This window comes from Histoplasma capsulatum (assembly GCF_000150115.1).
Source record: "Histoplasma capsulatum G186AR genomic scaffold supercont2.14, whole genome shotgun sequence".
NCBI classification, from domain to species: domain Eukaryota; kingdom Fungi; phylum Ascomycota; class Eurotiomycetes; order Onygenales; family Ajellomycetaceae; genus Histoplasma; species Histoplasma capsulatum.
The window spans coordinates 122,729-148,492 of NW_025544814.1; the positions used below are offsets into that span (position 1 = coordinate 122,729).

Here is a 25,764-nt window from a genome sequence, read left to right on the forward strand (position 1 = left end):
TTGGCTGCTTATGAGGATAGAATAGGGGTTAGGTGTATCCTAGCATATTGAATATAGCAGTGCGACTGGCTAGTTGTTATATCATATTATCGATTATATGGAGGACGAAATGTACATGGACACCTTATCTCACATGGAATTTGTATGGCCAATGATCCTGCGCAGCGAATTAACTCCTTTCTTTATGATAAAATTTCAACATACATACATACCTTCTACTTAATCTCAAGTCATACCGACTGGGGGCGAAGTTCGCAGCATCTCAGCAGTCTCAAGTCACATGGGTTATACACTTGTCTATCACATATTTATATTATATACTCCATATCATAGACCCTTTCCTGATTATAGCACTCTATCTTCGTATATACAAATATATCGCAGGTGGGTATGTATGTATGCCTTGCATGAAAAGGGGAAAAACGCAGAGGACATAGCTATCGAAAATAATTCCAAACAAAACAAAACCGCCCCGCCCCAAATGCGCCAGATTTTCCTGTATCGTTAAATGCAATAGCAGAGGCAAAAAAGAAAACAAACGAAAAGAAAAAGAAAAAGAAAAAGAAAACCCAAATCCAAACCCAAACCAAACCAAACTAAAAAACCGTGCAACAAAAGTAAGAAAAGATGAACAAGCAGCGTCAATTACTCTCCACCTCCAGTGCCTGGCTAATAGCCTCCCCCTGCCTCTTCAGCTCCTGATCGCGCAGGAACTGCGCGTACTTGGAGAGCGGGTTATGGATCCCACACTCGGTCTTCTGCTGGCCCTTCCACCGCCCAGATCTCTCATCCTCATGCTCCTTCACGGGCGCTGTCGAGTGCCAGTCGCCGATGCTCTTATACCCCTTATCCAACAGCTCATTATACGGCACGTTATTCGCCGTGATGTATTCCTTGACCTGCGCAAACGACCAGTTTGCCAGCGGGTTGATCTTGATGAGGCCCGCCTCGTCGACCTCGATGACGTCCAGGTCGCCGCGCTTGCCGCCCTGGCTGCGTCTGCGGCCCGTGAGCACGGCGTTGACTTGCAGCTCGCGATAGGCTCGTCGAGCCGGCTCGACCTTGGCTACCCAGTCGTAGAGCTGGTCGTTGGATTCCCAGAACCTGGGGCCGTATTTCCGCGAGAATTCCTCGGCGGTCGAGGCGCCGTCTGGCTTGTAGATGTGGATGTTTGTCAAAGGATAATGTTTGCGGACGCGGTCTACAAGGGACAGCGTCTCTTTGAAATGGTGCAGTGTATCCAGGAAGATGAGATCGACCATCTGTGAGCCGTGGATGTTGAGTTTGGAGATCATATCGAGTGTTACGAGGCCTGTTAGGCCGAATGCTGTGGTTTGGTAGAGGCCTGGTAACGTCGTGATGCACCAGCGGAGGACATCTGAGGATATCGTTAGTTTCGCTGAATTTCAGGCACAAAGTATATCTGCAATAGACGGCCCTAGAGCAGCTTTTGTGATGTATGAACATACCCTGGGGTTCTAAGAGCTGAAGGTGCTTATTGAGAAATTTCAAATGGGGTTTGGTAAAAACGAGTTCTGGCAGACTGGAATCACTGGCGCTGGCGCTGGCATATCCAGACTCGGTCTCCGTGGCCTCTGTATCAGAAGGATAGCCGGAAGAGATTTTGGACGGCATGTTGATATAGAAAGAAGAATTGCTTTGATTTTCTTGGACAGCTAACGAATTGAAGCACATCTGAGCCAGGGCCGAAGAATCGATTGTATATATATGTATGATATTCCAATGAAAGGAGGTGAGTATGATAAATATAGGTGACCATACAAACACGAGACAAAGACGAATGCTGACAAACGGGAGATGTGAGAGAGGAACAGGCCAATGACGACGTCTTAGAAATCAAAGAAGCAAAGATGATCCGGATGTGCAATGGAAGGAGAGAAGAGGGAAAGCGAACGAAAGAGAAAGAGGAGAGGAGGGAACCCAGTCAATCCCTCTTCTCCTGATAGGGAAAAGCGAGGATTGCCAGAGACCACACACACAACAACCCACGAAAACCCTCACCAACCACCCTCGAACAGCCCAGACTGTCCAAAATCACATCATCCACGAAAAAGCGCCCTCTCGCTATTCTGCACGGGGCTTGCTGCAGAACCCACCGCCAGACGTTCTGATTCTGGCGCAATCCGGCGTGGAATCCCACCAGCAGGCCCGCGGCGCGAGATAGTCGGAGCGATAATAGAGACGTGGAGCCGCAGATGTGCAGGGAAGTTGTGGTGGATTTGCTCATGATTGTTGCAAATCACGCAATTTGAGCCTGCATTAGCCAAGTCTGGCGATGGTGTCAAAACCCAATTAGCTAACGTAAATGGAGAGGAAAACAATCAATAAATTGTGAAATAAAAGAAAACATAAAGAACCATCAACGAGACATCCATGGAATATTCCATCGATGATTAAATATAGATGAGAGATGTGATAATATTTCTTGATCTATGGCGCATGCATCATCGCAACTTAGTCGTTGCAGTTGTGGGGGAGACGAAAGATGCGAGAATCAAGTTTGAGTTACAGGAAAACCCATATAACGCAATGACTCAGCGTTGTTCACATCGATAAAGACCGGCCAGCAGCTTCATGAAGTATATCATCACAGCAGGCGATGGCCGGGCGCCCATCCTGCTGCCTCGAACCGCTCACGATCGATCTGAAGCTGTTCATCCTGCAGTCCATGCGCGGGGGATTCTCGCGGAAATCTCTGGATCACGTGCAAATCCATGTCTTGCTGAGATAATCCAGCTTCTATTGTGTGGCTTGGATGTGTCTTTCGTTTTCCGCCAACCTCTTCGTGTTTAGAGCCACGATCAATGGGAGTGTTTTAGGGGGTTAGTTAAGGGGCAGGGAATGGAATCTCAACCATGGATGATATGTGTTGACGAACCACTGTTGCGAGGGATTTCCCGGCTGGAAATTGGAACCACCGTTTCATGTTCCTTTGGGTTCAAATCAACGTCCTGGATGCAGGTATATACAGCTAGGTTGATTAATTGCTAACAGTGGTATGTCGTTTATGAGCAGATTTCACTTCTAAAACTTACAATTGCGCTGTCATCTTGCTATTTCCATCCATATCCATGCCTTTGAATACACAGGGGCTATCCTATCTTAAGGTACAGCTTTTTCTTCTGATGAATCATATAAATCAGCTCCCAAACATAGAGGCATCTCTGCAGTTGTCATGAATCACTTACCTCTGGTACCCCTCCACTGAATACGCCGCCCAGATCAAGAAATGCAGGATTGTGTGTGGCATCTTCAATGGGTTGCTAAGCTCTCTCGCTTCGAATATGCTCGAACCAGCTACTCCCATTTTTGGCAAAGACTCTATCGGATCCAATTCATTTTCATTTCCATTCTGATTCATCCTCTTCTCATTCCAAACCTCCCGACCGACACCCTGTCCTGACTGTTGCTCCTGGTTTGGGTGTCACATTAGATACTGGAAACTAGCTCAAGTGATGGTGGAGTAGTTGCCTTCTCCCTATCAGCAGATGAGCAGTTCAAGTATTCACCGCTTCTCGACAAATAGAATCGGCCGCAATGGTAGAAACGACAGTTTGTGCTTCTTCAAACTCAGGGAACCTATCCTTCGATCACATGTGGGGGCATTGAGAATCCATGGCAATTTGAGCACGAATGGGACGTGTACATACATGGACAACACGATGATCCAGCAAAAATGTCTTGGTGAAATTGTCCATTTCACTGACATGGAAAAGGGAGTCTCATCTGTCCTACCCAGCGAAGGTTGCGCCACGGAGCTCTGAGATGCCTGGAGGTGAACCTTGGGGGCATTCGAGCGTTTCTGAAATTCAGAAGTTTTTACTTTGTACAGTCTTGACGACACTAAATATCACCGTCCTGCAGAGGTGATACCTGGTTCTAGAGATTAGCACAGTTTAGAGGGAGATGGATGGACTCGAAAATATCGGAGCAGTAGAGAACGAAATAGGCTTTTATCTGAGATTTGTCGAATCCCCCTAGCCCTTTTCAAGGCATGTATACGTCTAAACGAAAACATGGGAAAGGACTGTTGGGGCCCAAATAATGGAATCAGGGGGCAATCCCTAAACGCCGAAGACCAAAAAAGAAAAAAAGATGAACGGGGGGAAAATATGTATACAGGTGTAACGTGTTGAAAAGCCCCAGCTAGGTCTTTACAAAATGTATCGCAAATATCGCCTCATCAATGAAGATGAGAGGAAACATAAATCACATCATAGCCTCACCCGCTACCAACTTTTTGACATTTTCACTCGTGGTCACCTTCTCATTCACACTTCCAGCATTTTCCCCCCTCCTTTTCTTCAACACATTCTCAATAAATGCTTCGCCAGCCTTATAACTACTCCTTACTAGTGGGCCTGAAGCACAATACAAGAAACCCATCTCCAGTGCACGCTCCTTCCACAGATCAAACACATCAGGTCTTACATATTCATGTACGGCCATGTGCCTCTTCGTCGGCCTCATGTACTGTCCAAAGGTGACAACATCAACGTTAATAGCCCTCAATGCCCGCAGAGCATCCCACAACTGTGCCTCCGTCTCCCCCAGCCCTAGCATAAGCGACGTCTTCGTAATAAGTTCCGGCTTTGCCGCTTTAGCAGCCTTCAGCACACGTAGGCTCTGCTGGAACGACGCCCGACGATCACGCACGAAAGGGGTCAGCGCCTCGACCGTCTCGACGTTATGCGCGAACACGTCCAACCCCGAATTGGCCACGAGGGCCACCATATCGAGATCCCCCGCGTAATCACCCGTCAGGCACTCGACGAGGATATTCGGCGCCTTCTGCTTGATCTTCATAACTGTCTCTGCAAAGTGCCTCGCGCCGCCGTCTGCGAGATCATCCCGATCGACAGAAGTCAGCACGACGTATCCCAGGCCCCACCGCGAGAGCGCCTCAGCTGTGTTGTCTGGCTCGTGCGGGTCGAGCGGAGGAGGCTTGTTGGATGTTTTCACACTGCAGAAGCGACAGCCGCGCGTGCAGGTGTCGCCCATAAGCATTATTGTAGCTGTCGCCGCAGACTTGGAGCTGCCGCCCCAGCAATCGGCGATGTTGGGGCAGCGGGCTTCCTCGCAGACGGTGTGCAGGTTTAGGCCGCGGAGGTCATTCTTGATGCGTTTGTAGTTCGAGGAGTCCGGAATGGCTGTCTTGAGCCAGGGGGGGAGACGGGTTATTTCCTTTTTACGGCCGGGAGGTCCTACCAGGGCTGTTTTCAGGGCATATGCTTCGGCGGGGTCAAGAGGTTCGTCCTTCTTGCCGGAGACAAAGTCGGAGAATGCTGGTCCGGCATTTAGCTTGTCTTTGAAAGCTGTGGCTGGGCGTTTGACTGTGGGGGGAGTATTGGAGGTATTGCCTATGGGGGAGTCATGAGGGGTAGTCGTTGCATAGGATCTCAGCGTAGCTAATTGGAGAGTAGGTCGGGCCGAAGGGGGAAGACTGGAAAGAGAAGAATGGGCGGAGTAGAGAGTTCGGAGCTTGCCAGCAGAGGTTGCCATAGTGAAGATCGCAAAACCACCAAGCCAAGCACCAGCCCTGAGCTTTTTAATACGGTGAGAGGTTGGGAGACTCAAGAGCTGAAGATGGCGATGGCATCTCTTTCGACCTACAAACGCTGTAAGAATAATGTGAAGTTGCCGGCAAGATATATCCATTGCGAATTACCCGATTGGATGAAAAGCGATTAATAAGCACGGATATATGCACGTGATCATATTGCAGCCGATTCTATCCAATTTTTTTTTCAACCGTGTGGATAACATTGCTCTCCATCAAACACATGGACGAGATGGTTGCTCAATAATAATCGGAATCCACCATACAATGCGTCGGCTTGAGCTTAACCCTCAGTTCAGCAAACCACAAGATCTTCCCAGATCTCTCGCTCGGGGCCATTGGCCCCCAGGTAGCGCGGGAAGTCTGGACCGCGAGGGCACCAGAGAGGAGCTAGGAGGCCAGCTAACGAGCAAATCTGTGGCTGGTGGTTTATAATTCCTTCGCAGTGCTCTCAACAATGCTGAGTAACGCTTTCACTGGCTGACCATTTGCTCCTAGCAAGGCGACGAATCTTTCCCTGAAACATCCCAGCAACACAGAATGACGGAGGTGGCTATGGCGCGTAAGCTGGGTCTATCCCTGGCACGAGGGTTTTCTTCTGGAGCGGCTGAATCAATCCCTTTTCCTCGGGTTCAATTCTATAAATATCAACGGATGCCTTTTTCTGTTGATTTTGCTTCGTGTCTTTTGCTTTTTCAACGCTTAGTTTCCGTGGGATATCTTTCGATGACCACAAAACGATTCTATCCTGCATTTGTGAGGGTTGCCCTTTGACCCTGGTTTCGCTCAGCTTGAGCTTCTATTTTGTTGCTTAGAAATTCTGTCGGGAAAAGTATTTCCTTATTATCTCCACAGTAGTTTTTTTTTTCTGTTGAAGCAAGAACTTTACACTAGCAATGTCTAGCACATTCCAACACCACGCAATGGATTTCAACAGCCCCATCCCGCTGGACTTCATCCGCGGCAAAACAATTCTGCTTACTGGTGGCGCGTCCGGATTTGGCGCCGCATTTTTCTCCCGCTGGGCTGCTGAAGGTGCAACAGTGATAATAGGTGACATCAATACGGTAGCGGGAGCCGAACTCGTCGCACGTGTTCGGGAAGAGACTCAGAACCCAAACCTCCATTTCCTACCCCTGGACGTAACCTCCTGGCAGTCTCAAGTCGACTTCTTCCGCGAAGCTGTGAAGCTCAGCCCGCATGGCGGGATCGATACTGTTGTGGCCAATGCGGGCATAAACAATGCGAAAGAGTCCAAATATTTCGAAGAGCCCCCAAGAGACTACCAAAATGAACCCAACCCACCCGCACCGCGATTCTCCACCATTGATGTAAATCTTACCGGAACCCTATATACGACGCACCTAGCTCTATTCTACTTGCCCCGCAACCCAGGATCGATGCCATGCTCACCGGCTTCTTCTGAATCTTCTACTCAGCCGCCAGAAACCAGGGAAAGAGACAGACACATACTCCTCTTAGGCTCCGTAGCAAGTATCTTACCTCTACCTTCCCAGACTTCTTACTGCGTCTCTAAACATGGTGTTATGGGTCTTTTCCGTTCTCTGCGCGCCACAACCCCGCTTCGAGACGGGGTTCGGGTGAATATTCTCTGCCCGTACTTTACTGAGACTCCAATCCTCAGCGTCAGCGGCAAGGTCATTTTATCCGGCGCCGCACTGACAGATATTAATCACGTCTGTGATGCGGCGACGCGCTTTGTGGCGGATCCTGGGTGCGTGGGTCGCAGTGTGGTGATTGCACCGAAGCTCAGAGTTCGGTCTCCCCTGTCCGGACCTGGTCCTGACGGCGAATTGGAAGCGGGAGAGGAACGGATCCCAGGGATGGGTGGGTTGAAGGGTATTCCTGATATGCAGGACGTATACGACCTTGCAACGAATCCTGCAAATAGTGGGCTGAGGGCCGAATCGAAAGCTGGTGGAGATGGGAGGGAGGTGAGGGATATCGCTATTTGGGAATTTTACGCGCATGATTTGGATGACTCGGAACTATTCACCCGAAGGATTATTGGGATTATACTGATCACGGCTAAGATAAGAGGCTGGTGGTTGTTTATAACGGATCTATGGAACGGAGTTACCATGGGTTTGAAAAAAGCATTAGGTGGTGGTGAGAAGAGAAAGAAAAATGATTAGTATTTAGAGGCAGAAAGACATTGTTTGTTTACCTCTTGTTGGCGATCATATTGTTATTCTACGTGTCTGTGGTGTTCACGTGCAAGGCAAACGCCGACTTAGTTTCTATTAGGCCACTAGGGCAAAAGAGCTCAATCACCACCAGCGCCATGGTGGTATAGAGGGTACGAATCACCCAACCCAATCCCCCCAACAGTTTCCCCTGTTCCATGTATATGTTCATTCTTCAATGAATGTCAGCCATTCAACTAATATAGGGCTGTTTTTGCTCCCACATAACCTCCAGTCCTCTGTCCCTACCTTATCTAACTGCAGAATACTCAATGACTCAGTTTCATAGCTAGTTATAGCTTACAACGAAGCTTGTATGATGAAGCCATATACTGTACTCAATATACTTTCATAAAACCCGGAACCAAACAAAACAAGCTTTGGTAACTTATATTAAAAGTACTTGATACCCAGGATTAAACCTAACTTAAAATCAGATATGTAATAATACAAAACAAAATAGCAGTAGCTCGAAACAAGGTACCCCCGCAATGCCCCGCAATGCCCCAAAAGACGCTAAAAATTCATGGCCTACATGAGTCCAAGCTTTTTGTTGCTCTCAAATAGTTGAACAAGGGACATAAGCGCCCTCTTCAGGCCAGAATCGGAAGTCCCACATAAATCGACCAGGAGCGCATCCGCAATTTCATTAAGACGGTCATGGATATTCGCATATCTCGGATGCGAAGGGCGTTCTTGGACGCGCACCTGCGAAGTCTTCGATGGAGGAAGCCCTAATCTTGCCCTTGCTTTGCCAGAGATACCGTCCACGACACTTCCAATAATGGTCTGGTTGCCATTTGTATTATTCTGACATGCCTCTAGCGAAGCAAGGTATATTTGAGCGACGAAAACAGCGCATAGAGAGCTGAGCTTCTCAATTGGTGCCCCCGGAAAAATTTCTTTAAATGGGGTTAGGAGGGCTTTTTCTGACGTTGAGCGCATGGATGTAATGACTGGGGATGAGAGATCCAAGACTGGCAGGGGAGTTTGCATTAACAATGTCTCGAGGTGATCAAGCGCATAGCCCGCACTCCAGGATGCTGTCTTCAGGGCTCTCTTGTGAGTTGTGTCTTTGTTTCGGCTCGCCGTGGAACCACTCTTGTGTAACGGGGAATTTTTCTGTATCCATCGCGGAATCTGTTTCTTAAAGCTAATACGGCGTAGTAATCCTGATGAGCTATCTACCGGCGGGTCACTCAGGGATAGTCGGGATGTATCACCAGTAGAGTTGTAAGATCCTTGGCCTGCGCAGCCACTATCATCGCCAGACCCGGGAGGCCGTTCGGTGTGCGGTGAGAGGTTCAAGCAGCTGAATGCAGATGGAAGTTTTTTAGACGCGGGAATCGATTGGGCAAATGCATCCGCTTCAGATTTGCCACATGGAACAGCAAGACAGGATGTGGATTTCGGGATCGTAATCAACCTTGGCTTTGCCGGTCGGTCAATCTTTATAGGCTTCTATCCTCTTCGTTAGTAATGTACGAGTAATTTGCGCGTGTTAAATTACTGGGCCTCACCGCAACCTCCGATGATCCACATAAACTCTCCGAGGAGCTATGTTGTCTATATTGCACGATCTGGCACCTGCGCTTTTGAATTTTAGGCAGGTCATGAGCATCAGCATTTCCGTAATTCGTGCTGATGAATTCACCGAAAAGCCAACATTCTTCGGTTTCGAATGTTTTATTTGTAGGGCTTGTGATTCTCGTGACAGATACAGCAGAAGATTGGAGAAGTTGAGAGGATGATTTTTGGATTCGAAGTTGTCTTAAACTGATAATCTTATTAGATGCGTTCGGATATCTACGCTGGCAGTGACATCAAACCTTTGGCGTCCGGCTTCAGCTGAATATTCTTCATCATGACGAGCTTCCAAAGAGGGAGCTACCATCATCCCAGCCATGGTTCCTCGCAGCAGAAAGCTGCCGAAGTTTGCAAAACGGAGTAGTTAACGCGATCCGGTTGGAAATTGGCCGTCGCGTAAATGAATGTTGTGGTGATCCAGGTTGCTAGAAGTCCGGCGCATATGAGTGAGGTTCCAGTGCATCAATGCGGAATGTGCCAACTGGACAGGACTAAATATTTATTATCCAAACTGACAAACGTGGGGATGTAAATTGCACAACAACAGAGGCAAAATTACGGAGAACGAGCCGAAGAGATAATAAGCTACCATAATTTGTGCAACCATGGCTGAAGCTTTGACGTCCCATTAAATTTGACTCGAAAAAGGGGATGTTTCTGTATGCATTGTTTGATAGATAAAAACAAAGGCAACAAGGGCGAACGGCTGGCCCGACCAAACGAGGCCAATTAGCTCAGTTCGCGGCACGCGCCCACCCGAACCAAGCTCCAGGCTTTGGGCGAGCATACCCTGAAACAATTAAAGTCATCGTCATCGCCACGACGTTTGAGTTATAGAGAACAATAAATAAGGAGAGCTAGGGAAGGTGGAGACAGTAGCGGCAAAGATTCAGGGGTAATATTGCATGAACGATATCGTAGGGCTTGAGCGACGGGGTGAATGATGATGCGATGATATGATGGTCGGTGCTGCTATTGGCGTCTGGGCCCGTCCTGAGTCCACTTCCATGTCCCTGGTCCAGACTTCGAAAGTGGGCTGGCAGGTATTTTGCTTCTGCAGATGGCATAATCGCCGTCCCCAAAACTTGTTTTCCATAGAAGCCAACTCCCTCGATTCCCTTTTTCGTACCCTCGCTCCCACCCTAGATGGTACAGTCTGCAAGCCACAAGTCACCAGCTACCAGCTCGACACGTTTGCCCCTAGACCATCAGGGCTGTCAAACAAGGAGTAAATGTAGGACTGAAGCGACTTCACAACGAGGATAAAGAAGAAAGATGGCTCTTTGGCTCTTGGAATATTCTCTTGAGGTGAGATGTCGGCTTATCTCGGCGAATATATGATCCGCCATCTGATAAACACATCTCGCAAACAAAGCAAACACAAAAATTATTCGTGGAATAAATCTTGCTGGATATGGATTTGGATAACTTCAAGTTATGGCAATCTACGAGAGGACGGGATCGAGGGAATCGGGAACCAAAATCATATAGATTCGGAGAGGTTGTTCCAGGAGCAGACAGCTCCTTTCACTTCTAAATGCTCTCCGAGAGCTTTGTTGCGTCGTTCCTAACGTCCAACAACCAACAAATCTCACCCGCGCTCAAGGATGTTGGGATTTGTCTCCATGAATTTCAGCCCTCGAAGTCACTTCGCCTAACTTTGAAGAAGAGCTCTACCGACCCCAATGGTTTGGCTGTTGGGAGCTCACACATATTTGCGTCACAGGCCGGGAAAGCGGTTTTGCATGTGTACAGTCGGGAGAAAAATAACCAGGAGGCTACAGTGCCCTTCCCAGAGCGAATTCGAAGTCTCGCATTAGCGGGAGGGTTCAGTGAACCAGGATTGCTGGCATTAGGTACAGAAGGTGGGAGGCTTATAATTTGGGAGGTTAGTGAGTGTCTTTTTTGGAGATTCTGCTCCAGTAACGTCCAAGCTCTTTGAACCCTAACATCCATTGTAGACATGCACAGGCCGCCAAATATCGACAACGGCCTCGCACTTACAACCGGTTACCTCCTTGATCGTAGACCCAACCAACAATTTTATTGTGTCTGGTTCAGAGGATTCAAATGTCCACGTTTGGTCGATCCCTCTTTTAACATCCTTTTCTCGTCCATCCTCGTTTCAGACGCAAACAGAGACCAATTCCCCGCTTCGGACATTTTCCCACCATAGAGCACCAATTACTAGCCTTGCAGTTGGCCATAGCCGAAGCAGGAATAATATTGCAATTTCAACCTCCCGCGACAACACCGCCATTGTGTGGGAATATCGGAGCGGAAAATTATTACGCACATTCCTACTCCCTGCGAGCCCACTTTGTTCGGTAGTGGACCCCGCGGACCGAGCATTTTATGTCGGATACGACGATGGCAGCGTTCAGATGATAGACTTCTTCAAAGTACCCTCCGTCCAAAACATCCTTTACGACAGTAATCAACAGTCCACCCCTTCGCAACTCTCTGCAAACGAGCGCTGGCTCCCACCGAACCCTGATCTGGGCGCTGTACTGTGTCTCACTCTCTCATATGACGGAACGACGCTTTTGTCAGGACACAAGAGCGGAGCAATTGCGTCCTGGGATATCGCGAAGGGGAGATACGCTTCAACAATCACAACATATGGCTGTCCGGTGACAAATCTGCAGATGTTGACGCCGACTGGCTTCGTCCAGGATAGGCAAACACCCAAGATAACTGTCCACAACACTGTCAAGCCACGTTATGATCATGCCCTTTCGAATTCGGCTCAACTCGGAGACGCTATCCCAGCAACATACTCTCTCCAAGCCCACCTGACCGGCCAATTGGATCTAGACAACATCCTATCAACGGATGACTTCTCGGAGGCGCTAACCCATCCGCTTTTCTCACCAGCTTTGATATCAGAGGGTTTAGCTGAGCTTGCTGCTCTCGAAGCTGACTCCGTCGGCTTCAATACCAATTCCGCAAAGTCTCAGCCTGTGACCCACGAGCCCGTAGACAATTCCAGACTTCAATCACTAGAGGATCAAATCGCGCGATTGAAGAAACAAGCTTTCTTCCAGGAATCGGTAACCAAAGCTAGAGTTGCGGAGATGGTAGAGCTTCGACAACATATCGCCAGTCTAGAAGACCAAAACAGCGAGCTCTATGAGAGCGTGCAGAAGGCACAACAGGCTCGGTTTGAGAAACAGAAACGGCGGGAAGAGCGTGCGCTCAGACGTAGAGAAGCATGGTTCGAAGCTGAGAAGAACGGACAGGATGGAGATGCACTTATGCGGGAAATGGAAGCTGAGGATGAAGAGGAGACGAGCGCCACAGATGTTATGAGTAGTGGCGATGACTAAATATAAAATTTGTATATCACATACCCCTTTGAGCCCCATTCATGGAACTGGATGCGATTGGCATCATTTTACTTTCTAATACATGGTGTTTTCTACAAAACTGGTTGGTGGTTTTTGGATTTATAAAATAGGCGTTTCCGGCGTTTCAATATCAATTGATGTTGGATTCAGTTGCTTTTTAAGTTGGGATTTTGGGGAAGGCGATGGACCACGGATTGTATTAGATTCTATTCAGTGCAGTTCAAATGATCGTATCTATTGTCTGGTCAGATTTTGATATCTACTTCTCTCTGAACTAAGGACATTCGAAATCCTCTAATGTTCGGATTTTTTGCTTAGTTATAGAGTAATCGATCGTTAGCTAACATCTGAGAGGGTATATATCGTATAAGATTTTGGAATATATACGCCAGGGGTTGCATTTACCGACAGCTTCCCTCAACATTCCGAAAACCTGCTTGATATATAGTAGGCAAAATCTCAACAACCATTACCTTCAACCACGCCCCTAAGCCCCATTAAACCTAGCCAAACCGCCTCCTCTGTCCTGATAGTCCGACTCCCCTGGCCAGGGAGCACATTCACCCAATAATCAAACACCCTTTCAGCGTCGCTCGGCCCCAGGCCCTTATCCCGTAAGTCTTTATCCGCCGTCACCGCGGCTTCAAGGCCTGCTACGCCACCGAAAACGACAATGAGATGCTCGAACTTAGGGACCTCTCCCGCTACCGCTTCGGATAATGGGCAACCGCGTTCCGATGTCCCAAATGACAAATCATACCCGCCATCAAACGGACATTCAGTAAATACAGCAGAAAGCGAGGCGCACCGTCTTACCGAATACCCCCAGTAGTAGCCCGTCTCCTCCCGCGGAGCAAAAGGTGATACAACCTCAGCACCATCAGATGGATCTATTGACGACCCGAATTTTACGGTTACTCGCGTATTTTCCGGCGTAGGTATGTATGGCACACGGACCTTTTCTGGAAGGCCTGTGTTAACCGACGTATACGACGTCGGCGAGTCTTTCCCCGTATTATCCTTGTTTCTTTTCCCTTTCTTCTTTCCATGGCGCCCGTTATCATGCTCGCCAGCCATCCCGACTTCTCCTTGCTCCTCGGCGGCCGAGAGAGTAACACCTTCTCGATATTCACACCATTCGTTCGCTCGTATGTGATGTGGCATATCCAAGCTCGGTAATGTCCCGGCCGTCCGGAGGTTTTTATGCATGGGGAACAGATATTTTCGGAGATAGGGCGGGGTCTCAAGGTAGGAGAGGACGTGCGCGAGGAAATGTGAGGGGTCGGAGTACGCAGTGTATTCATCTTCGTTTATATTGTGGTTGCCATTCAAGTGTATATGGCGAGCATCGTCGTCGAAGATTACCACCTCATCGACGCAGAATACGGCCAATGCCCGGGCGATGGACCCCGCTAGGAATGTTTTTTGGTCGTGGGATTGGGCGCTGATTAGGGTACTTGTCAGCCTATCTCCTCAATCCATTTTGTGGGAGGTACGAAGAGCGTACTTTGCAATAATGCTCCCTGGGAGAGCAATGCTCAAGGTCTGCGATCTTCCTCCGCGAGGGGTAAATATGGCCGTCGGCTTCGAAGTGTCAACGTCGATGTTGCCATTGGATTCGGAATGCTGGCCGTGGCTTGTCTTTCTTTTCTGAAAATTTCAGGTAAAATTAAATACATCGTGTACAGGGGATTGAATTTATTGTAGATTTTTCTCGCATACCTTTGAATTATGCATAGCTCCTTGAGAATTTCCTGGAATTTATGGGCTGGGATTCTTCCCGAATTAAAAAGCTCAAAACGTAACCACAACCCAAGGGGTAGCTTCGTTATATAAGCCTTCCTGGCGTTGAAGGAGCGAACTCACGTCTCCTAGAAGTTCAGCAAATTCTCAGTTTTCTACAAAAAAATGAAGCTATTCGGAGATAATTTTTGGCTATTTGTAATTCACGTGATTTTACCGATCTTATCTTATCGGGCCGAGATTCGGCTCTACCCCAATACTACCTAACTACAAAGCATCGGGTTGAGAGCGATAATTGAATTTGGATTTACATACAAAAATCCAGAAACATAATTGGCAGTTGGAAGTGAAGCTCCTATCATGAACATACTAGTACTAATGTTCATGCTTGCACTCTTGGAAGCTCTCTCAAACAAGACCTCTCTTCGCCCCCCAACATGTTTGTAGCTCGAAGCCAGGCATGAGCGGGCAAGACTTTAGCCATTTAAGTCATACAATATAGAGGTTTGGCAGCTGCTATAAGAGCCCGTACCGAGATTCAAGGCCACGGTTGTACCTGTGACATGATAGCGGATGGTCACTGAGCATTGATTTCTGATTGTCATTGACTCATTTCTCCAGGTAAATACCATGTAATCAAAATTCCTATTTTCATGTATTACTCAATGGGAATACAAATACTTACTTACACCATGCCTTTTCTAAATCGTACGGTGGGCTCCGGGGGGTTGTATATCGTAAAAGAGGGTCGTGCGGGTCTGTATTCCCATATATCTACCGCGCGAATTCTCTTGCCATCGCTAATTACACTTTTATATCATTAACGATAGGGATAAACAAATGACATAGAGGACCCCTCGCCTCCTTTGATTAGCTTAAAACTGTATGACTGGCTTCATAACTATCCACTACCTTAAGTAAATCCATGATAGAAAATACGATATTCTCCACGTAGAGAGCATTTCACCCGTTCATACAGTGCCTGAACCGGCCAGCAAGGTTGTGACAACCTCCATCCATCGATGTTTAAAATTCCTCACTAACGGTAACCTTTTCTCAATAGCTTCTGTCTCCTGCAGGGGCACCCACCGAATTTCCTCTCAACTCCTCCACTATTTTCACTCCAGCGCTGGCCCCGATCCTCTCCGCCCCCGCCCTGATCATATCCACACAATCTCCAGATGTCCTCACTCCACCGCTGGCCTTAACCTTAACCCCTTTCCCAAGAGTTTCACAAACTGCCCTCATCAGCGCAACATTCTCCACGCTAGCCCCCGGCCCATTAAAGCCTGTACTGGTCTTGACGAAGTCCGCCCCAGCTAAACTGGAAATCACGCATCCCGCAACAATCTGCTCGCGGCTCAACTGCGATGTTTCAAGAATGACTTTCAAACCAACTCTATGGTCGCCGATATCGTCCGGATTTGAAGCAACCTTCCGTACCGCAAGGACATCCTCGTATACATCTGTATATTTCCCCTCCTTCAACAGCGGGTAATTGATAACCATATCTATCTCCGATGCACCACAGTTGATTGCACCTTGGGTCTCCGAGGCCTTTTCGGCGGTGCTATACGTTCCCTCATGGAAGCCAATGACACATGCCACGCCAATGTCAATTCCCTTCAACCGCGCAGCGGCGCACGAAACATAGTTTGCGCGCACGCAGACGGTTGCGAAGTTGTACTTGATGGCTTCAGTGCACAAGGTGTCGATTTGAGCTTCTGTTGCAGTAAGGGCTAGTTGAGTGTGGTCTATTGTCTTTGGGATCGAGTTCAGGGGGTCTCCAGGGGGTGGGTAGTTTGTTGTGTTTATTTGAGGGAGGCTAGCAACGGTTTTCGAGATTAGAGCACTCCATTCCAAGTTGGTTACAGGTACAGGAGTGGCCATTTTATGCTGTGTATGGGGGGCAATTGCGCTTGAATTATGTTATTGCTTTTGGACACACACTTTTTAGCATGTCAGATCCTGCGCGATTGAGTAGTTTGTTCCCCAAGACCTGTAGTCTCATATTGTTTAGCTTGAATTTCATTGAATGTGAATTTGGTCGCAGGGTATTCCAAAGATATGGTAGAGAGATGGAAATACAACATATTAAGAGTTCTTGGGGGAAATCATAATACCAGTTCTCCACGGTTGTAAATAAAGAGGTGATCGAGACCCCGCAGCAATCTTCCCGGTTCGGGAATCCTTTTACGAAACTGTTACTTGTAGGGATAAAAATGAAAGAATGGAATTGGAGATTATCAAAAAATGGGAAAGCAAGTTGTAGTACCGCTCATGCTATAAACAGGGGTTGCAATTCACGAATCCACTCACCAAGAAGCCAATGCTGCCCGTTAGATCAAATTCGATTTCTTCTGATTTCCCCTTGCTGGCCAAATCCAAAAGTCAAATACGAGAGTCGATTTTAAACAAGCCAAGTGAGAGGGCAACTATGGGCACTTGATAGCACAAATAAAATAGGGAGGTAGCGAAGAAGGCTGACCTCCATTTACGCCTCCCAGATGTCGAGAACGTGATGCAACCTGCCCTACAGCTTTGTCGCCGCTAATATTGACTACTGTTCAAACAAAGCTTTAAGCGACAAATCATATGATGATTTACAGAATATATTATATGAATAAGTGAGGCAAAAATATGCACTGGAAGCGAGAGCGGGATCCATCCAAGACGAATAACAATAAATATGTACGTGATATAAAGTAACTAGAACATAACCGATATGACAATGCCCCGAAGCAGGGAATCCTGATATGAAAAATGGATTCCAATCCACGCAGCACAATCGCATATCAAGAATCAAAGGAAGCAAGTGTAGCATGATACATAATAAAAGTTGAAAACAACTGCATGTCGATAACCTGTTTCCCCGCTCATCGTAATAACCATAAAGAGATCGGCATTATATCGTCACCTATCTGCTGCAGCCCCCGCTCCCACACTCCGGGCCGCGAATATCATCAACTCGCCCAATGCGCCTCGTGGGCCCTCCACTTCCACCACCACCAAATTTCCTCCCAGGGCCGCCCGGCCCTCCTCCGCCCCCGCCCCCACCACCACCGCCTCCTCCGCCTCGCGAGCTACCCCAACGCGGTCGGCGGATTTGAGTATTTTCTATATTCTGGACGTTGAACTTGGAATTACTGGCAGCCAAAGAGGCATTCAACTAGAAAAGTAAAGGTGGAGCAGTTAGTTAAGGGTCCCAGTTTGAATGTATGTGTTTGGTAGAGGAAAACGAGGAAAGACGGGGAGGGGAGGGAATTTTCGATCGCTAGAGACGAGGGCTATACAAAGCGTACCGAGAAAAAGCTGACGATGTATAAGCCGAAGAAGATGTAGAGATCATCGATGAGGTATCGGATTCGGGCAGAGATGGGCGGACTGCAACGTGGAGAGTTAGAGATCTTTAGTTCAACAATGGTTGCACGACGAGCGAGCCGTCGAAGATGATTAACCGGCGAAGAGAAATGAGCTATGTTTAAAGGATGAAACCGCATACCGCTCTAGCATATGCCCATTTGAGAGATACGGTTTTGGTGGTGTTGACATTTCGGCTGTTTTGTCTTCATCCGCTTTGTTGGCGATGAGCAGTTGTAGGAAGTTGGAATTTGCCTCGTGGATGTTCCGGTGTGTATCGCGGCTAGTGAACTTCCGGAAGTATGGGCAAAATCTGTTTTCAGTAAGTCATTCAAACAACATTTCACTTGTCTTTCTAGCTTTCATATCACTGAAAAAATATATAAAGTAATAATTAAAATTAAATCATATAAAATATTTTCCTAAATCACAATCTAAAACAATTTGTTAAATAAAATAGCGCTCAATGGCATGCACTGGATCTTCAAGAGATCATTGTTCCTCAAAACACCCAGATGAATACAACTACATGTAAGATGCTGGATCAAATGATCCCCCCCAAGAAAATAAAGGAAAAAATCAAGTCCATACAAACACCAGCTCTTTCAATAAAATGCGTGGAAATGACTTCTGCATTAGATCTTGCCGATAACCCCCAACTCATTAATAACAGACATGTCTTCATTCTTCCCCAGCTCGTCTAGACCTTTGAACCCATCTTCAACCGACCACTTTGTATTCGTCAACGGATGAAGTACCCCACAGCTCGCACCAACAACAAGAAGTCCTGGTGGCCTAGATCCTTCTTCCTGAATCGCTAAACAGACATGCTCTAGCGTTGACCGTATGACTCTCTGATCGGCGCATGACGCTCTCTCAATCACCGCACAAGGGGTATCCTTTGGCCAAAGGGCTCGGGACGTAGCGCTCTCATCCGTTTCCGAACGGCTGGTAAGTGACTCAATGAGAGAGGAGAGTCTGTGCAGTGCCATCAAGAAAACAACCGTCTGGGTAGGTACATAGCTAGGTGGCGCTGGAGCTGCTCCCTTGCGTCCCGTTCCCGTGCAGATTAGTACCTGATCAGAAACACCACGATGTGTGGCGGGTATATCTGCAAAGAGCGGCGCACTCAATGCGCTGGTGATACCTGGGAGAACGGCGGGGATATATCCCTCATTCCTGAAGAAGTCGTACTCTTCAGCCCCGCGGCCGTAAAGATATGGATCTCCTTGTTTAAGTCTTAACACAGTTTTGCCAGCTTTCAGTGCGGCTATGCCCATTTCGAGTAACTCCTCTTGCGCCTTATCTGCGTTTCCGGGGAATTTACGAGCGATGTGGACTTCTGTTCGCCGAGGGATGAGATCTAGAACGGGAGCGGGAACCAATTTGTCGGCTAAGATGAGATCTGCGTTTTTAATTGCGTTGTGGGTCGCTTTAGCAAGTAGATCCGGGTGTCCTGGTCCGGATCCTGCAAGGATGATTTTTCCTTTCTTAGGAGGTAAAGGCAGGCTACTCTCAAACGTGGAAGAAGTTTTGCCACTTGCTGATCGATATGCTCCAAGTATAGCATCCACATCTGCGTCAGTGATCGAAGCCAACAAACGAAGAGGCCAATATTCACATATTTGTGATAGCCAGCGCATTCTGCGAGTTTTCGCTGCTTCATTGTCCTCTGGTGTTACCAGTGAGTTGAAAGTATGTTTCTGCGCTGTGGAGTCATCATCAGCCTCGAAGGGGAGATTTTCGGGCGGAATGTTTGTGGTATGGTCTTCCTCCCAGATACGCCGCCTGACTGTGCCTAATGTTTCTATAGCAGGACCAAGTCCAGACGGGAGATAAGCAGCTATTTCTCGCCGCAGACGAGCAGCCAATTTGCAGCCCCTGCCAGACGTTGTGATGCCAACGTGAAGGGGACCATCAGAGTAAGTGGAGAGAAGAGTAAACGTGCAGAGATCTGGAGCATCTGAAACATTTACTGGTATCCTTAACCGACAGCAAAGATGATATATGCGCAAGCCTTGACAGTTTATGTTAATATATTGTATGTATAATATCAGCGTAGAAAATGAAGCAGAACTCACTCAAAGGATTATTACCACCGAGAGTAACAAACACAGCGTCGACGAAATTATCCACCTCGTCTCTCCCAAATGTCTTCAAATCGTCGTCCTGAAAGCATCTTGCAATCCGGCGTACCCGACCATCCTCAATTTTTTGCAAAAGCGGAGCATGAATTTCCACCCCTTCAGGTGCAATGACAATAGGAATTGCCCCGACGTCAAGACACTTGGTGCACCGCGCAGCTGCCAGAGGGTTCGCTCCGACAATTAAATGAACCTGGTGTTTCACATCCAGAGCGGCTAGCAGGGGAGCTGGCCCGGGCGATTCGTATCGCAGATCTTTCATGCTTTGATCTGAAATATTTGCTTATGCTTTCTAACCTTGGTGAAAGAACTAAACAAGAAAACAGAAAAAGCAGCAAAAAATAATGCAATCTGCAGCAACATGCACTATGTAAAAATCTTGGCAATGAGAACCACCAGCGCGCTTCCGGGCCGAAGAATGGAAAGTAATAGGAGAATTAAAGATACGTGGAAATTCCACGTGTATTCTAGTAGACTAATACCAATGTCATGAATCTGTTCGGAGTTGTATATCACAACTGGGTTGATTTCGGAAAGACATAAAAGTGAGGGTTCGGAGATCTGATGTAACCCAATTATAGATGACAACAATCAATTTCAAAGACTGCCAAACCGTAATCAAGAAAATATCAAAATATCCTCGGGTATTCTTCTGCTATCTCTTTTCTTCGTCTTCCAATTGAGCACCAATTATTGGCTGGGATGGCGTGATCAGACAATGGAAGTCACATGATAGCCACAACCCTAGACCTCGATCTTAGCATGCAGTCGGAGTATTCTTTCTGGGAAAATATTTCCTCCGTCTGTTTTCTCATTTATTTTTCATTTTATTTTCGTTATCTTTTGAAAGGATGGCATGCTTCAAAGGGGAGACGTCTAAGCGGCCCTACCATAGTATTGGCGGCTAGTGATGGATGATGTTTGCGCTTTTTTTTTTTTTCTTTGCCTCATCTTTTGTCTGGCTTTAGATATATTGAGCAATCCAATGATGAACTTAACCGCGAGACATAGAAAGAGCCTATGTAGGAATTCTGTCATTGAATAATACTGATTTTCTAGTTATTAATCCAAACTTCTTGGAAGGTGTATGAAACGGGAGAGTAGAAATTGAGGTTTGCAGTCTCGCATGCCTCTCTTTATCTCTGGATTGATCTCTAGGGGAAACTAAACACGCCATCATTCTAGTGACAAGGACGATATCGAAGTTTACGCTGAGAATGTGACATTTGAGTGAGCTTCTGTTAGATTTTAATCAGGACCAGTCGGGATTCCCATGCTGATTTCCAAGGGGATAACAAGACGGATCCTGGGATAAAAGCTATGTCACCTTTGAGATAGAATTCGGTGTTTGATATCGATTTTGTAGGATTCGGGGGTGACTGGTCATAGCTCTCACGATAATTCCCGAGGATGTTAATAGTGACACATCCAGAGGATAATGAGGATGTCAGGCTTGAAGATAGGATGGAGGATGGAATTTGAGAAGACCTCTGACAGGTTTCGATCAAGTATGCGCGTTCATCTGTCACTCGATAGCAGAAAAAGGAGACTGCTGCAGAAGAGAATAGAACAGGCTCAAATCTTTCATAACAACATGGGGCGAAACATCCGCGATGAGTAACCACCAGCCATGTATCTCATGTTTCTGCGGGTTGAGCAGAAGTAGGCCGACTTTCGATAATTTGGTGTGAATCTGGGGCGTTAATTAGGGAACTGAAGGCGGTAGAGGGTGTGAAGGAGAACTGGTACCTTCGAGACGAATATACCAACAATTCGAAGTCGACATGTTTGCAGCAATAGATAAATGGAGAATAAACTGTCCCTGTATTTGCCTGGTTAATTGTCAGTTGGTAGAGGAAAAACAGCGGCTGCAATGAGGCGTGTTCAGAGCCTTTGCAGGAGAGTGGGGGCCAGTATAGGGGGGCCGGGGTTGGTGTGAAGGAATGGTTCACGTTCCCCATGAAATGAAAGATTTCGAGGACCGCACTACACCGGATGAGGGCACCGGGGGAAGCCATAAGTAGGCAACTACTCGACTACACGGGTTCGAGCAATTAGCCACTGGCGAAGTGGAAACTGGGTTGCAGGAATTCCTTGTCGGCCAACGGGTGTTGGATTCACTTTCTATCGTATGGAAACAAAATGGCAGAAATCCGAACTGCCAAAGTCATAATATTCGGGCCAACTCGCGAAGAGGCAAGACGGTACGAAGAGGAGAATATCGACTGGGAACAATGAGTGTTAGGTTAGATAGTTATGGGTCGGAGAGTATTTGACCACAGGCACAAGCACACAGCCGACCATTTTTAGGTGCGACAAGTGCAACAGTTATTGGAGAAGTGAATTTAGAATATTCAAACACCTTGGTTGGTAACGTGTCTCCAGAGTGCTGTATTTTGTTCCATTTTGCTCTTTTGGGGTGAAGGTCGAAGGTTGTTTTTCGAAGTTCCTGTCTTAATTAAGCGCGCGCTAGTTCCTGGTTGGATGTGCGCAAGCAAACAGCAGCTTTGCTTCGTCCAACTGTCACATCCCAAACATTCATTCCTTTGATTCCCATCTGCCTTTTCCCAGTTTCCTCAGAGCCAGTTAGCACCATAAGATTACAGAACGGAATTTTGATAGCTGAGTCTGCCGGCTTCTACGTTTCATTCTCTCCAAGCCATTTTGACAGCTGCCTTCTCTCAGAGCAGCTAGTTTATTTACCTTACCACCATGTCGGACGGGACCTTGTTCAAGGCGGAGAAGGATTTCACAAAAGATGTTGATACCCTGATTCCGGAAGCACGGGAGCTGGCTAAGGTTCGCAGTTTCCTGACTCCTTGTGGAACGCATACACTAACACAGGCCGATACCTCTATCTAGACCGACCTCCAAGGCGCGATTGACAAGCTTTTAGCCCTCGAGAAACAAGCCAGACAGGCAAGTGCCTAACCATTTGTCAGAATTCCTTTTAGACTGATGCTTATACCGGAACTGTTCCTAGGCATCCGATCTACCATCCACCTCGAGACTTCTTATTGCCATTGTTACTCTTTCCAAAGAGTCGGGTGATTGGAAACTGTTGAACGAGCAGGTCGTCTCGCTTTCGAAGAAACATGGTCAACTCAAACAAGCTACAACGAAATTGATTCAGGCTGTAATGGGGTTCATTGATCAAACCCCGAATATGGAGGAGAAGATGGCATTGATCGATACTTTAAGGATTGTTACGGAGGGCAAGGTTTGTTCACACTCTCCAGGCTAGTTCTGCTGAGCTGTTACTAAGTTGCCCAATTATGTAGATTTTCGTCGAAGTGGAAAGAGCTCGAGTTACCCGTATGCTATCAGATATCAAGAAGTCGCAAGGCGACCTCGCCAGCGCTGTGGACATTCTTTGCGAGTTGCAAGTGGAAACATTTGGGTCTATGACGCGGAGAGAAAAGACAGAGTTCATTCTGGAACAGGTTGCTCTCTGCATAGCTAAAGGGGACTGGATGCAGGCTGGAGTATTGAGCCGCAAAATTGGCACAAAATACTTTACACGGAAACCGAAGAAGACCCCGGAACAGATTGAGAGAGAACAAAAGGAGTTGGAGGAGCGGGAAAGAAACCGGAAGCCTGAAGACCCACCGATAGAGAAGGAAGAGGATGTGACAGATTTGAAGTTGAAATATTACGAGCAACAGATCATGCTCGCAAACAACGAGGATAAATACCTCGACGTTTGCAAGCATTACCGACAGGTTCTTGATACCGAATCCGTAGAAGAAAATCCGGAACAGCTACGTGCGGTAAGTGTTTGACGGCACTTTTGACAAATACATATGTTCGTAACGGCTAATCGCATCACAGACTCTTCAACGTATCATATACTATGTTGTTCTTTCACCGTATGATAACGAACAATCAGACCTCATTCACCGTGTCCAAACTGATTCCCGAAACTCCCTTGTCCCTGTCGAAGCCCGCCTCCTCAAGCTTTTCACGATGAACGAGTTAATGCGATGGCCCATGGTTGCCGAGCAATTTGGGCCCCACCTCTGCAGTACCGACGTCTTCGATGCTCAATCCAACCCATCAACCGACAACAAGGCGCATACCCGGTGGCAAGACTTGCGTAAGCGCGTTATTGAGCATAATATCCGCGTTGTTGCGAAATACTACTCGCGCATCCAAATGAGTCGACTCACAGAACTGCTCGATTTAGGCGAGGAGGAAACCGAAAAGTACATCTCTGAGCTCGTCACGTCCAAGACCATCTATGCTAAGATAGACCGACCGGCTAGAATCGTGGGTTTCACCAAACCAATGGATGCGGATGATGTGTTAAATGGGTGGAGTAGCAGCATGAAGAGCCTGTTGGGCCTGCTTGAGCGCATCGACCATCTAATCACTAAGGAGGAGATGATGGCCCGGATCCTTCCATCCAAGGCCGAGCGGACGACTCCTAAGGCTCGCTAGAAGGTTCCTCTACGCCTTTGTTTCTGTGGGTTTATTATCGTCATGTGTATGGTGAACATTTGTTTTTGGCCATGCGTAAAACTGAATGTACAGTACAATAAAGTAGTACTTTCTCAAGATATCACTCAAGTTGATGGATCGGAGTTATTATTTGTTTTGATCCGCACGGATTCGTAGACAGGAAGAAATAGTATTCGCAGTAGACATCCCACAGCAGCCCTTGACATATATGGGCCGTGTCTTCAGGCAAGTGTTCGTATTTCTAAGTCTAATATTAGCAGGTATACATCGGTGCTTTTATGTCTATGTCTATGTAATTGCTTTTTTTTCTAGTCATTGTACACAAGCTAGTCCCCACTCTCAAAAGAAGAGAAAAAAATCATGGAGGGTATTCCATAATACAATCCCACGTCAGAGAGTTACCATATCTAAAACGGCATCTCCATATCCTCCACCTTCTCTTCTATCAACCCATCCACAGTCTGTTTCTCCAAACACTCCCTAACAAAGTTAACCGCCCCATCCAAATACGGTCTTTGACTGGGCAAAAAATGCCCGCCAGGATGCCAAATCACCTTCCCTTCTTTCTCTGCATCCCCCGCGCAGGCACCGATCAACATCCTACTCCTGTCCTCCTCGACAATACCATCCAAACTACCCAGCACATGCAGCACGGGTGTCTGGATTCTCGGCCGATCGTAAAAGGCTCGATACCGCGCACCCGGCGCAATGAAGCCAGAATAACATATGGCGAATTTAAAGGGTGGATGCGTCAGCTTGTCGAAAGAGGTAGGGAAAGGGATGCCGGTGACAGGATCTCCAGCACTGGAGGAAGATATTGAGGATTCATGATTTGCCATATCGGCAAAGTATTCAAAAGAGCCTTTGCGTCCCGGCTCGAGCAGACTCGCCACCATCGCCGCGAAAGCTGCTCCCTGTGAGAATCCGATGACACCGTCGAAGGTGCCTTCGTCAGCCAACACGCGTGCAATCGTTTCAAGGCCCTCATCTAGCCCTTGGTATTCGGGTGGGTTTGCTGTGTTGGAGCGTCTCCACCATGCGAAGCACTCAGGTTGGTCGGTGTCATTAGCCTCTGCGCTTGGGGTAGAGAAGGGTTGGAAGTCTGGGATATCTGACGGAGAAAGGTGAAGGGGTCCCGTTGGGTACGAGAGGGAGACTGAATGGAGGGGGAAGGACTTTTTGAGGTGTTTTTCCAGCGCACGGGTTTTGGCATGGAATAAGGGTCCTGATTGGGTGTAACCGTGAAGCATCAGGATTTTTAAAGGGGCTTTCGGGTGAGTAGGGGTTTGAGGGGCCATGGTGATCGCGGGGGATGCAAAGCGTTCGCTGGT

At 47.5% G+C, this 25,764-nt stretch overlaps 13 protein-coding genes across 13 annotated transcripts; 3 read left to right on the plus strand and 10 right to left on the minus strand.

Moving 5' to 3' along the window:
* Positions 1 to 604: 604 nt before the first annotated feature.
* Positions 605 to 1,821, minus strand: HCBG_07687 (phosphoadenosine phosphosulfate reductase; the record flags this gene model as incomplete). Its single annotated transcript, XM_045434736.1, has 2 exons — positions 605 to 1,378; positions 1,470 to 1,821. The coding sequence occupies 2 exons, from the start codon at positions 1,633 to 1,635 to the stop codon at positions 642 to 644; spliced, it is 903 nt and encodes a 300-aa protein (XP_045284042.1).
* A 124-nt stretch (positions 1,822 to 1,945) lies between these two features.
* Positions 1,946 to 2,248, minus strand: HCBG_07688 (uncharacterized protein; the record flags this gene model as incomplete). The annotated part of the gene is made up of 1 exon (XM_045434737.1): positions 1,946 to 2,248. One exon carries the CDS (start codon positions 2,246 to 2,248, stop codon positions 1,946 to 1,948), a length of 303 nt encoding a protein of 100 aa, XP_045284043.1.
* A 360-nt stretch (positions 2,249 to 2,608) lies between these two features.
* On the minus strand, positions 2,609 to 3,719 carry HCBG_07689 (uncharacterized protein; the record flags this gene model as incomplete). Its single annotated transcript, XM_045434738.1, has 5 exons — positions 2,609 to 2,800; positions 2,900 to 2,951; positions 3,057 to 3,113; positions 3,210 to 3,433; positions 3,672 to 3,719. 5 exons carry the CDS (start codon positions 3,717 to 3,719, stop codon positions 2,609 to 2,611), a joined length of 573 nt encoding a protein of 190 aa, XP_045284044.1.
* Positions 3,720 to 3,956: 237 nt separating this feature from the next.
* HCBG_07690 (lipoic acid synthetase) lies at positions 3,957 to 5,622 on the minus strand (the record flags this gene model as incomplete). Its single annotated transcript, XM_045434739.1, has 1 exon — positions 3,957 to 5,622. The coding sequence occupies one exon, from the start codon at positions 5,521 to 5,523 to the stop codon at positions 4,231 to 4,233; it is 1,293 nt and encodes a 430-aa protein (XP_045284045.1).
* An 855-nt stretch (positions 5,623 to 6,477) lies between these two features.
* HCBG_07691 (uncharacterized protein) lies at positions 6,478 to 7,737 on the plus strand (the record flags this gene model as incomplete). Its single annotated transcript, XM_045434740.1, has 1 exon — positions 6,478 to 7,737. The coding sequence occupies one exon, from the start codon at positions 6,478 to 6,480 to the stop codon at positions 7,735 to 7,737; it is 1,260 nt and encodes a 419-aa protein (XP_045284046.1).
* A 414-nt stretch (positions 7,738 to 8,151) lies between these two features.
* HCBG_07692 (uncharacterized protein) lies at positions 8,152 to 9,855 on the minus strand (the record flags this gene model as incomplete). Its single annotated transcript, XM_045434741.1, has 3 exons — positions 8,152 to 9,249; positions 9,309 to 9,564; positions 9,618 to 9,855. The coding sequence occupies 3 exons, from the start codon at positions 9,692 to 9,694 to the stop codon at positions 8,320 to 8,322; spliced, it is 1,263 nt and encodes a 420-aa protein (XP_045284047.1).
* A 1,023-nt stretch (positions 9,856 to 10,878) lies between these two features.
* HCBG_07693 (WD domain-containing protein) lies at positions 10,879 to 12,974 on the plus strand (the record flags this gene model as incomplete). Its single annotated transcript, XM_045434742.1, has 2 exons — positions 10,879 to 11,263; positions 11,337 to 12,974. 2 exons carry the CDS (start codon positions 10,913 to 10,915, stop codon positions 12,702 to 12,704), a joined length of 1,719 nt encoding a protein of 572 aa, XP_045284048.1.
* Positions 12,975 to 13,184: 210 nt separating this feature from the next.
* On the minus strand, positions 13,185 to 14,555 carry HCBG_07694 (uncharacterized protein; the record flags this gene model as incomplete). Its single annotated transcript, XM_045434743.1, has 3 exons — positions 13,185 to 14,169; positions 14,233 to 14,375; positions 14,448 to 14,555. The coding sequence occupies 3 exons, from the start codon at positions 14,460 to 14,462 to the stop codon at positions 13,185 to 13,187; spliced, it is 1,143 nt and encodes a 380-aa protein (XP_045284049.1).
* A 969-nt stretch (positions 14,556 to 15,524) lies between these two features.
* HCBG_07695 (deoxyribose-phosphate aldolase) lies at positions 15,525 to 16,358 on the minus strand (the record flags this gene model as incomplete). Its single annotated transcript, XM_045434744.1, has 1 exon — positions 15,525 to 16,358. The coding sequence occupies one exon, from the start codon at positions 16,356 to 16,358 to the stop codon at positions 15,525 to 15,527; it is 834 nt and encodes a 277-aa protein (XP_045284050.1).
* A 781-nt stretch (positions 16,359 to 17,139) lies between these two features.
* On the minus strand, positions 17,140 to 20,234 carry HCBG_07696 (uroporphyrin methyltransferase; the record flags this gene model as incomplete). The annotated part of the gene is made up of 6 exons (XM_045434745.1): positions 17,140 to 17,637; positions 17,771 to 17,852; positions 17,971 to 18,141; positions 18,504 to 18,874; positions 18,905 to 19,635; positions 19,910 to 20,234. 6 exons carry the CDS (start codon positions 20,232 to 20,234, stop codon positions 17,386 to 17,388), a joined length of 1,932 nt encoding a protein of 643 aa, XP_045284051.1.
* Positions 20,235 to 21,213: 979 nt separating this feature from the next.
* On the minus strand, positions 21,214 to 21,990 carry HCBG_07697 (uncharacterized protein; the record flags this gene model as incomplete). Its single annotated transcript, XM_045434746.1, has 2 exons — positions 21,214 to 21,524; positions 21,645 to 21,990. The coding sequence occupies 2 exons, from the start codon at positions 21,988 to 21,990 to the stop codon at positions 21,214 to 21,216; spliced, it is 657 nt and encodes a 218-aa protein (XP_045284052.1).
* Positions 21,991 to 22,547: 557 nt separating this feature from the next.
* HCBG_07698 (proteasome 26S subunit) lies at positions 22,548 to 24,412 on the plus strand (the record flags this gene model as incomplete). The annotated part of the gene is made up of 5 exons (XM_045434747.1): positions 22,548 to 22,771; positions 22,835 to 22,891; positions 22,956 to 23,192; positions 23,254 to 23,742; positions 23,804 to 24,412. The coding sequence occupies 5 exons, from the start codon at positions 22,685 to 22,687 to the stop codon at positions 24,410 to 24,412; spliced, it is 1,479 nt and encodes a 492-aa protein (XP_045284053.1).
* Positions 24,413 to 24,736: 324 nt separating this feature from the next.
* Positions 24,737 to 25,731, minus strand: HCBG_07699 (dihydrofolate reductase; the record flags this gene model as incomplete). The annotated part of the gene is made up of 1 exon (XM_045434748.1): positions 24,737 to 25,731. The coding sequence occupies one exon, from the start codon at positions 25,729 to 25,731 to the stop codon at positions 24,841 to 24,843; it is 891 nt and encodes a 296-aa protein (XP_045284054.1).
* Positions 25,732 to 25,764: the final 33 nt, after the last annotated feature.